The following is an 11,191-nucleotide window of genomic DNA, read 5'->3' as shown; positions in this document are numbered from 1 at the left end:
CTGTCTTTTCAGAAAGGATGCAAAACGAAGATACAGCACAGAGAAGAACATGTTCGGATTTTTATTTTGTTGACAATATTTTTGTTATTTTTCATGACAGACAAAAGTAAAGTGTGCTCAGTATGGGTGGGATCGGAAACAGGGATATTAAAAGGAGCGAGCCTATCCAAAAAACATGCTTTCAACTTCTGAGATGCGCTGCCTGGACCAGGAAGTGTGTGTCGTAGGCTGGGGAGATCAACATGAGACTGAGGTACTGGTGGGGTCTGTGAATGACACAGTGAAGACATTTAGCACAGAGAAGGGCATCTTCGCTGAGACCAGACAGTGTGTGGAGAGCACCCAGGGCAGGTTCACAGGACTTGCCGTCAGACAGTGCTCTGATCACGTGTGTGGAGACTGGACTGCTGAGGGTCTGGAAGGAGGGCAGGACAGACACAGTTGAGAGAAATGCTGGGACGAATGTTTGTCGGAGTGACCGAATCCCTCGCAGCGCAACCAAGCGGCCACAGGAGGGAAGGAGAATGACCTAAAGGTCTGGGATCTGGAGAGTACTGAAACCTCCAAGAATGTACGTAATGACTTGTGAATGCCAGAGTGGGTTAGAGACATGGCCTTCATCCCAGACTTGATCGTCACCTGCACAGATTGATTCACCACCAGGTGCGAGTGTATGACCCAGCCTCTCCCCAGAGGCTTCCGGTTCTGGAGGCTCATTTTGGGGAGTACCCCCTCACAGCCCTCTCCCTCCCTGCCAACCAAGACAGTGTTGTAGTGGGCAACGCACATGGAGAACTCGCCATATTAGTTTTGCAGAAAGGTCTGGTGCGTGGGTGTTTTGAAGGGAATGGCACGAGGAGTGCGGGGGCTTCAGTGCCACCCCTCTCCCTCTGGTGGCTTGGATCACTTTATGAGAGTACACAGCCTGGAGGACTGCTCCCTACAGCACAAGGTGTATCTGAAGTCACTACTCAACTGTGTGCGTCTGTCCAGCAAAGATCTAGAGCTGAGCAGATCAGCAGTAACCGGAGATGTGAAAGAAGAGGAAGCTGAAGTGGATGAGGGGTGGGACACTATGGAGATGATAAAAGACCAGGCGAAGAAGAGTGCAACAGAAGAAGAGGAAGCTGTAGTTACAGGTGTAGAGAAGATTACAAAGAAAAGTGGTCAAATGACCCACAGTGGAGAGCTTAAGGAAAGGGCTGTGCTCTGAGAAACACAGAAGATCTAGGTCTGCCAAAAGTCTGTGTTGCAGATGTACAGAATGTTTTCCTGTTGAGTCTGTACTGCAATAGCTGTAGTTTTCCTTTAAACTAATCTCATTCTGGAATTGTTTGCATGCCCTTCTATACCAACTTCCTTGAAATGTAGCTAACATAAATTATATATTATTTTTGGCAACAAAAGTGTATTGAATGTACAATATCCCCAGGGCTATTACAATATTTTATAGAACTCTGAACATGATCGGTTAGTGTGTGTGTGTGTGTGTGTGTGTGAGTGACAGTGCATCGCCGCTAATAAAACGACCAATGACGTCTGGTTTCAAATTTTAAAAATTAAAACACAGCAGCGAGTTGCTAAACCCAGAGGCGCAACATCGCGAGAATTCCGAGAACGCTTGCGAAACAGACAATCGACCAGGCAGGGGTTTGTGGTTTAAAAAGTCAATGAGAGAAGTGAAATCTAAAGGCACAATATAGATTCGAGGCAATGTCTTAAGTAGTTGAACATTTTATTACTCCAGCCTCGTGAAAGTGACAAACGGACACGTTTTCATTTTCGTCAAAAAACAACTTTAAGGAGTGCATTTGATTTTGACGGCTTGCATAGGCGCATTTCGGCGCGAGACGACCGTTAGAGCCGATGGCGTTTTCTAGCATGAGTTTAGCTAGCAACGTCGCCATGACATCGCCTACAAGTGTGATCGGGGATTTCTATTGGAGAAGCAGTTTTAGCCTTTCTTCATACTGTACTGGTTTTGACCGCAGTGTGTGTGTTGTGACTGGACAGAGAATATGACACCTGTTGGCCAGGCAGACACAGACAGTTGGCAGCAAGTAGGCCTTAATAGCAGTAGGCCTAAATCGTCTGGACCTATTAAAAGTAAGGACAGACGCGAACGTTAGCTCGCTAGCTAAAATGGCGCTAGCTAGAGAGCTAATTTAACTATAACCTCTAAACATAGAGGGTAGTCCAGCAAAGTTAGCTAACTACCAGTAACAAGCGATCCATGGTCAGGTCACTAACGTTAGCTAGCTACAATAGCTAGTCCAGCTAGGCTAATAGTTAGCTAACACTAGCCAGCTCGAACTGATCTTTAATGTTAGTTATTAAAGGGAGAATCTGGGATTGGTACATCCATTTTTGTATCCATATTTTTAATTAGTGATACTATTAGATCACTATTTACTCTTGAAGAATATAACTCATACATTTATCATGAGCTTAACATTAGTTAAACTGCTTTACCACATTCAAACCCAAAATTGTATAAGCTTATATATTCTATTGTTTGTAAATAATGTACATTTAAACAAACTCTGTATAGCTTCAAAACATGGTTAACATTTGGATCTATTGGATGGTCAGTCCTGGCATCCATAGCTCCATCTTTGAATTTGAGAGTGGTTACATTTCTTCAGTCCCATCTCTCAGCTGTTTACCAAAAATGTGTCTCATTAGCTAGTATTATTATAAGCCTATCCTGTTCTGTATAATTTTGTCATATTTTCTCCTTTCATTATAGAAGGTCGAACTTGCAAAATGGCTAGACATGACAAACTGTACAGATGGATGCGGTATTTGATGTTGCTGCTTTGTGTGATACTTGTTGTAAGTAGCTAAATGTTGCCTAGCTGGCAAACAAAGCCCAGTTGAACTGTCTGTTTGAAATGCAAATAATGAACATTCTTCTATAATCGATAATGTAAACTGTTCTTGGCTAGCTATAGAAATATAGTTTCCCTCTCATAAAACCGAGGTTTGTGAATGCATTGCAAAAGTCAAACACACAGAAGAAGACAGCAACGGCTGTTGTTGTCATTGTAATATTACCTAGCCTGAGAAATCCATCTGACAAAACATAGAAGAAAAAAAACAGGCCATAACAACTCAAATGCAATTTATTAGCAGATTATTTAAAAAAATATATGAAATAACACCACCATCCTTCTCTCCCCTCCAGATAAGTGGCTTTGTGCTGCTGGGACTTGGCGCATGGATTAGATATGGAGCAGCTACGTTTGTGGATGTCCTGGGCCCCTACTCGTCTCAGCTCATCTACATCAGCTACATCTGTATTGGTATGGGCTCAGTGCTGTCTTTCACGGGTCTCATCGGCTGCTGTGGGGCTTGGAAAGAGAACCGCTTCTTTATCATGCTGGTGAGAGACAACAGTTGTGCAGTCAATTTCAAGGCACCAGACGATAATTGTCTTACTGTGTTATACAACTGCAGCGTTGTAAATGTCCCACTCTTTTCACCCGGCAAGCTTCAATAAGAGGCAACATTTTCACTATCTCTGCATTTTTTGTACCCTGAACAGTTTTTCTTCATCGTGACAATGCTATTTGTTGCTGAAATCATTGGGACTATTTTTGTCTTGACGTACCGGAATCTGGTAAGAATACATTAACATGCTGGTATCTGTATCATCAAGTAGGCGAACCTATATCATAATTTAGAGCCCTGTAAATTATTGAATTATTTGTATGATATAGCTTAGCCAGGCTATGCCTTTCAATAAGCTGTGATGTCTATATGTGACAGGTTAGCTTAGTGGTACGTGATGCAAGCAAGAATTCCCTGATGACTGTCTATATGGGCCCAGCGGCAACAGACCCAATCTCAACAGCATGGAACACAGTCATGGTCAAGGTGAGAAGCTCTCTGACCACCAGAACATCTCAGACAGTAATTATTACAGCTAATGTCTTTATTGGCTAATGTCTTTATTGGTTTTTCATCTCTTAGTTCAAATGCTGTGGTTTTGAGAACTCGACTGTAGATTTCAAGGGCTCTGTGTTCAGTACAACCACGGGTTTGAACTATCCTAAGACTTGCTGCGTGAACAAGACCCTTGCAGACTGTGACGGTATCACCATCACTCCAAGTCTGATCCAACCACAGGTAACTCACTGCACTGTTGTATCAGTCTGTGCTCTAAGGCTGTAAAGCCTTAAGCCAAATGCCCCCTTTGTGTTTCCCCCAGAGCTGCTTTGGTAAGGTCATCACAGTGATCAGAGAGCAGAGTGTCATCCTGGGATCAGCAGCTGGCTGCATATGTATGATGGAGGTATGGTATGGGAGAATTTCAATCTGTTTTGCTTGACTCCTCGCGTCGTCTCCTCCACCCTCTCCTCACCTGATGAAAAGATGGCGCCGAAGAACATGGCTGACATTTTACATTCTCCCAACCAATTGTGCTATTTTGTTAGTTGTTTTGTGTAACTTATTTTTTTAACTTATTGTGTACATAATGTTGCTGCTGACCGAAAATAACTTCTGGACATCAGAACAGCGAACACTCATCATGGACTGGAAGAAACTTTTTCCTTTAACGAGTCCAACAAGAAGGATATCCTGCTTTCACTGGAACAGGCCCAGATCCACGCCTTTTGCGTGAAGAAAAGATGAAGGAAAAGGGGCCGCAGATCGGGCAGCCTTCTGAGAATCCGTAGGCGAGTGAGTAAACTCCCACTGCCATCCGCTCTTGCTAACGTTCAATCATTGGAAAATAAAATTGATGACCTACGATTAAGATTATCCCACCAACGGGACATTAAAAACTGTAACATCTTATGTTTCACCAAGACGTGGCTGAACGACGATATGGACAATATAGAGCTAGCGGGATTTTCCATGCACTGGCAGAACAGAGACGCTACCTCTGGTAAGAGAAGGGGTGGGAGTGTGTGTCTTTGTCAATAACAGCTGTTGCGTGATGTCTAATATTAAAGAAGTCTCGAGGTATTACTCGCCTGAGGTAGAGCAATTTACCTTATGATAAGCTGTAGACCACACTATCTACCAAGAAATTCTCATCTATATTATTCGTAGCCATCTATTTATCACCACAGAACGAAGCTGCCACTAAGACCGCTCTCAACCAACTCTATAAGGCCATAAGCAAAGAAGAAAATGCTCACCCAGAAGCGGCGCTCCTAGTGGCTGGGGACTTTAATGCAGGCAAACTTAAATCAGTTTTACCAAATTTTTACCAGCATGTCACATGTGCAACCAGAAAAAGACCACCTTTATTCCACACACAGAGATGCATACAAAGCTCTCCCTCGCCCTCCATTTGACATATCTGACCATAATTCTATCCTCCTAATTCCTGCTTACAAGCAAAAACTAAAGCAGGAAGTACCAGTGACTCGCTCAATACGGAAGTGGTCAGATGACACGTATGCTACACTACAGGACTGTTTTGCTACCACAGACTGGAATATGTTCCGGGATTCATCCAATGGCATTGAGGAGTACACCACTCGTGACGTTGTATTGATTAATGTGACGACTGCTGCTCGTCGAATGATTAAAAGTTCATAATTACGTGATTAAATGAATCAGGCAATTATTAACTCATTAACCTGGCGCACCATGTTAAAGTTTGGTTATATTTCACAAATTAACTCAAAGAATATCAGAATATCGATTCTACAACAGTCGCTAATCAATCAATTTCCTCTACAGTCTCATTCTGAACGTCGCATAATCCGGGAATCTGCACAAACCCGAGTCTCACCAAATAAGGCCGTACCACACCAATTGTGTTGATTATTTATTTGCTAACAAGCTAAAATTATCATATAAGATACACAAATACACAGTCTAGGCTATTGATTAGAACTTAGTACGATAAAACAGGTCCCTAGCGGGCCAACACAATATGACACGTGTTACAGAATGGGGATTTCAAAAGGGAGAGAGAGTGCATGAGAAAAAAAACACACTTAGGTGCATTTGTCAGCTATGCTTATTTTAACCCTAACCTTGCCTCGAACTACCGCTCTTATGGTTCAGAATATAATGATGTAATTACGTGTTGAAGGTCTCAGATGGGTGTCTCTGCATGGACCGGATTCCGACTTCTCTGATGACGGTCCGTCTTCGGTTACCGGGTGTAACTCTCTGTTTCTCCTCACGATGTCAAGTGTCCTTTCTCTTGGTGGTCTGTTTCCTCACCCTTGCTCTGAAAAGTGTTTTTTGGAGGAGGGCTAATCAGCCGTGTGGATGGTTCCAGCATGGGAAGGAAAACAGTGTAGACACACAATTCCTTGGAGAGTGGTGACCAGGTGGTCCTGCTTGAATTTACCCCTTTTAGATACAGCTACTCATCCGTAACATAGGTTGTTAAAAGTTTCCTTTGTCTTCTTCAACCTTGTTTTGGGTTTGCTGACCACTCAGACCTTGGCTGCAGCTCAGGGTCCCTTAGTCTAATATGTTCATTCTTAACTCGTGTTTTATACCCTGGGGTCAGAAATGGCTGTTTCCTCCTTTAGGGCAATTCTCTTGCCGTTACAAGGCAAGGTCTGGATTTTTACTAAGATCCAATTTAGACAACTAACTTCACATTTCAACTTTACAAAAACATCTTTGATCTGGACATTTTCCACACAACGTACAATATGCAAACAGTAGGCACATATTAGGAAAACTCTTAAAGTTACAATGTTTTTGTTATACCGTCGTCCCTTAACTTTTAATAACATAACAAAAACAACATCATTTTCATATTCCATCTATCATCATTACCACCATTGTAGCTGACAAAACCTATTGTCCCAAAGTCCATTTATTGCATGTTCTGAGGCCGGTTCTCCATAGTGACAGGACAAAGGAATTTTGCCTACTGCCTTAAGATTTACAATGGGCGTGAAGTGTCATAAACCCCCCCCCCCCCATCTCCATACCTCTCGATCTCTTCCCCTCTGGTGGGTGAGAGAGATCTCTGTAGGATTGTGGTCCACGGTAACCTGATCCGAGGAGGCCAGTCATGACACCACCTCAGTCAATGGCTTCATCAATAAGTGCATCGACGACATTGTCCCCACAGTAACTGTACGTACATATCCCAACCAGAAGACATGGATTACAGGCAACATCTGCATTGAGCTAAAGGCTAGAGCTGCCGCTTTCAAGGAGCAGGAGACTAATCCGGACACTTATAAGAAATCACGCTATGCCCTCAGACGAACAATCAAACAAGCAAAGCGTCAATATAGGATTAAGATTGAATCCTACTACACCGGCTCTGACGCTCGTCGGTTGTGGCAGGGCTTGAAAACTATTACGTCCTACAAAGGGAAACCCTGACGCGAGTTGCCCTGTGACGCGAGCCTAACATACGAGCTGAATGCCTTTTATGTTAGCTTCGAGGCAAGCAACACTGAAGCATGCACGAGTGCACCAGCTGTTCTGGATGACTGTGTGATAACGCTCTCGGTAGCCGATGTGAACAAAACCTTTGAACAGGGCCAGACGGATTACCAGGACGTGTACTCAAAGCATGCGCGGACCAACTGTCAAGTGTCTTCACTGACATTTTCAACCTCTCCCTGACCGAGTCTGTATTACCTACATGTTTTGAGCAGAGCACCATAGTCCCTGTGCCCAAGGAAGCAAAGGTAACCTGCCTAAATGATTACGGCCCCGTGGCCGTCAGTAGCCATGAAATGCTTTGAAAGGCTGGCTGGTCACAGCATCCTCCTGGACACCCTAGACCCACTCCAATTCACATACCACTCCATACCGCTCCAACAGATCCACAGATGACCCTAACCCTAATGCTAAACCTTTCCCCCCCAGGAGACTGAAAATAATTGGCATGGGTCCCCAGATCCTCAAAAGGTTCTACAGCTGCACCAGCAACTGCTCGGCATCTGACCGTAAGGCGCTACAGAGGGTAGTGCGAACGGCCCAGTACATCACTGGGGCCAAGCTTCCTGCCATCCAGGACCTATATAATAGGTGGTGTCAGAGGAAAGCCCATAAAATTGTCAGAGACTCCAGTCACTCTGCTGCAGCACGGCAAGCGGTACTGGAGCGTCAGGTCTAGGACCAAAAGGCTCCTCAATAGCTTCTACCCCCAAGCCATAAGACTGCTGAACAGCTAATAAAATAGCCACCGGACAATTTTCATTGACCCCCCTCCCTTTTGTACACTGCTGCTACTCGCTGTTTATTATCTATGCATAGTCACTTCACCCCCACCTACATGCACAATTTACTTCAACTAACCTGTACCCCCGCACACTGACTAGGTATCGGTGCCCTGTATATAGCCTTGTTATTCTTATTGTGTTACTTTTTATTATAGTCTACTTGGTCAATATTTTCTTAACTCTTCTTGAACTGCACTGTTGGTTAAGGGCTTGTAAGTAAGCATTTCACGGTAAAGTCTACACTTGTTGTTTTCGGCGCATGTGACAAATAAAGATTGATTTGACCTCTTTAAAACATTTCAAAAGTAATCGAGGAGAGGAAACGTGTAAAAAAAAAAAATGTTAAAAGGTGCTTGTATGAAGTGACTCTTTCTCCATTAGCTCGTCATCAGACAGATGACGTTTACAGAGAAGGAATCGCAAAATACGTGTAAAGTGGTAAAAATACATTTGGATAAAAAGATTAGGAATGTAGAATTTTAAAATCTGTGCATGCTTTTCTCCTCTGAGTAAACAGCTGATTAAAGGGGGATTGGCAGATTTCAAAACACTTCGCAGAGGATGCACTTCAGTATCCTTTGCCGAACAAAGTAATTGAGGAAGGGAGCAAACTCCTCTGTTCACTTACTAACGAATTTCAACTGTCCTTAACCACTTATCGGTTTCCGGGTCACGGAGGAGTGGACTTTTGCCCAATTGAGAATCTCCCTATGAGTTACACTGCTCCCTCAAGTTCTTCTTTAACCTCTCTCAGACCCAAGGACTATTGCTGAAAAGAACTGCACTTTTTAAAGCATAGTAATGCTTTTTCTACAGTAGCTAGCTCACCATTAGGACCTAAAGAGTATTCTTCTAAGTTTGATAACTATCTATTCTATAGCAATTGGTTGCTGAATAGATAATGTTGCTTGGCTTCAAGTCATTGTTTTCCTGTCCGCTCCTCTTTGCAGTTATCCTCCATGATCCTTGCCATGGTTTTGTTTGTGAAGTTGGGGCTCATGAGGCATCCATGGTGAAGCCAAAGGGTCCATTCACACCTGGAGGACACCAACAACCCCCACAGGCAACAATAAAGTTCTGCTAAATTATGAAAGTTTGTGTGTTTTCCTTAGTTGAAATTGTATCTGTTATTTTGGTTATATTAAAATGTTTATATATTATTTTTAAAGCTATGTACTTTGTTTTCACTGGGATGGGGAAACCTAGTCAGTTGTACAACTGAATTCATTCAACCGAAATGTGTCGTCCTCATTTAACTCAGCCCCTTCTGAATCAGAGAGGTGCGGTGGGCTGCCTTAATTGATGTCATCGGCACCCAGGAAGCAGAGTGTTGGGGGTTAACTGCCTTGCTCAAGGGCAAAAAAATGAAGATTTTTACACTTTGCCAGCTCAGGGATTCGAACCAGTAACCTTTCAGTTACTGGCCCAATGCTCTTAACTGCTCGGCTACCTGCTGCCCCAATGTTATGTTCAATTCCAACAGAATGTGTAATCTGCAATCATCCCAGTTTAATTTTAGTGCTCCCAAATATGACAACAGCACCCTCATGTGAAATGATTAATTAGTGAAGTGTAGAGAGAAGACATTTTTAAGGTGACTTGATATGCAATACCTGCTTCTATTTAAACAAAATAGCTGGTTGATGTAGATCTATTTTTTTTGCTTTGATTATGTTTTATTTATCTATGCATCTATTGTCACTATTGTTCATAAGGTGTAGAATATGTCTTCAAAAAGTGACACTTGAAGGCCACATCTAAAATCCCTGTGTTTATAGGACTGTCTGTCCACATCACAAGGGATTTTGTGTATGACTTTGGCTTCCTCATGCTTGATCAATCTTTATTGGAAGGAGACCAACAACATGAACTAAACAGGCAAACATCAGAGTTAGACATTACAGTTAACAAACAGATTACCGACCATTTCGAATCCCACCGTACCTTCTCCGCTATGCAATCTGGTTTCAGAGCTGGTCATGGGTGCACCTCAGCCACGCTCAAGATCCTAAATGACATCATACCGCCATCGATAAGAGACATTACTGTGCAGCCGTATTATCGATCTGGCCAAGGCTTTCGACTCTGTCAAACACCACATTCTTATTGGCAGACTCGACAGTCTTGGTTTCTCAAATGATTGCCTCGCCTGGTTTACCAACTACTTCTCTGATAGAGTTCAGTTTGTCAAATCGGAGTGCCTGTTGTCCGGACTTCTGGCAGTCTCTATGGGGGTGCCACTTGGTTCAATCCTCGGGCCAACTCTCTTTGTATACATCAATGATGTCGCTCTTGCTGGTGAGTCTCTGGTACACCTCTACGCAGACGACACCATTCTGTATATTTCTGGCCCCTCTTTGGACACTGTTAACTTACCTCCAGACAAGCTTCAGTGCCATACAACTCTCCTTCCGTGGCCTCCAACTGCTCTTAAACGCAGGGGAAACTAAATGCATGCTATTCAACCGATCGCTGCCCGCACCTGCTCGCCCGTCCAGCATCACTACTCTGGACGGCTCTGACTTAGAATACGTGGACAACTACAAATACCTAGGTGTCTGGATAGACTGTAAACTCTCCTTCTAGACTCACATTAAGCATCTCCAATCCAAAATTAAATCTAGAATTGGCTTCCTATATCGCAACAAAGCATTCTTCACTCATGCTGCCAAACATATCCTGGTAAAACTGACCATCCTACCGATCCTCGACTTCGGTGATGTCATCTATAAAATAGCCTCCAACACTCTACTCAACAAACTGGATGCAGTCGATCACAGTGCCATCCGTTTTGTCACCAAAGCCCCATACACTACCCACCATTGCAATCGGTACGCTCTCGTTGGCTGGCCCTCACTTCATACTCGTCGCCAAACCCACTGGCTACAGGTTATCTACAAGTCTGCTAGGTAAAGCCCCGCGTTATCTCATCTCACTGGTCACTATAGCAGCACCCACTCGTAGCACGCGCTCCAGCAGGTGTATCTCACTGGTCACCCCCAAGGCCAATTCCTCCTATG

General features: G+C 43.6%; 1 protein-coding gene and 1 pseudogene across 2 annotated transcripts; both read left to right on the top strand.

The window, feature by feature from the left end:
- Nucleotides 1–93: 93 nt before the first annotated feature.
- LOC118365524 (WD repeat-containing protein 74-like) lies at nucleotides 94–1,213 on the top strand (annotated as a pseudogene).
- A 744-nt stretch (nucleotides 1,214–1,957) lies between these two features.
- Nucleotides 1,958–9,339, top strand: LOC118365525 (tetraspanin-16-like). Of its 2 annotated transcripts, XM_035747805.2 has the most exons (8): nucleotides 1,958–2,106; nucleotides 2,750–2,835; nucleotides 3,188–3,385; nucleotides 3,548–3,622; nucleotides 3,772–3,879; nucleotides 3,976–4,131; nucleotides 4,214–4,297; nucleotides 9,122–9,339. In XM_035747805.2, the coding sequence occupies exons 1-8, from the start codon at nucleotides 2,019–2,021 to the stop codon at nucleotides 9,185–9,187; spliced, it is 861 nt and encodes a 286-aa protein (XP_035603698.1). In that variant the 5' UTR covers nucleotides 1,958–2,018; the 3' UTR covers nucleotides 9,188–9,339. The 2 variants fall into 2 exon arrangements, with proteins under 2 accessions (XP_035603698.1, XP_035603699.1); XM_035747806.2 differs by lacking the exon at nucleotides 4,214–4,297.
- The last annotated feature ends 1,852 nt before the right edge of the window (nucleotides 9,340–11,191 follow it).

The sequence above is a fragment of the Oncorhynchus keta genome, chromosome 5 (assembly GCF_023373465.1).
Source record: "Oncorhynchus keta strain PuntledgeMale-10-30-2019 chromosome 5, Oket_V2, whole genome shotgun sequence".
In the NCBI taxonomy this organism is placed as follows: domain Eukaryota; kingdom Metazoa; phylum Chordata; class Actinopteri; order Salmoniformes; family Salmonidae; genus Oncorhynchus; species Oncorhynchus keta.
This window is presented reverse-complemented; position numbering and strand designations above follow the sequence as displayed.

Bases quoted from the DNA above. Each gene is read 5' to 3' on its own strand.
- LOC118365525 (XM_035747805.2), top strand. From the start codon at position 2,019: ATGACACCTGTTGGCCAGGCAGACACAGACAGTTGGCAGCAAGTAGGC. The intron at 2,836-3,187 runs GTAAGTAGCTAA...TCTCCCCTCCAG, and splicing joins TGCTTTGTGTGATACTTGTT to ATAAGTGGCTTTGTGCTGCT. The intron at 4,132-4,213 runs GTAACTCACTGC...TGTTTCCCCCAG, and splicing joins CAAGTCTGATCCAACCACAG to AGCTGCTTTGGTAAGGTCAT.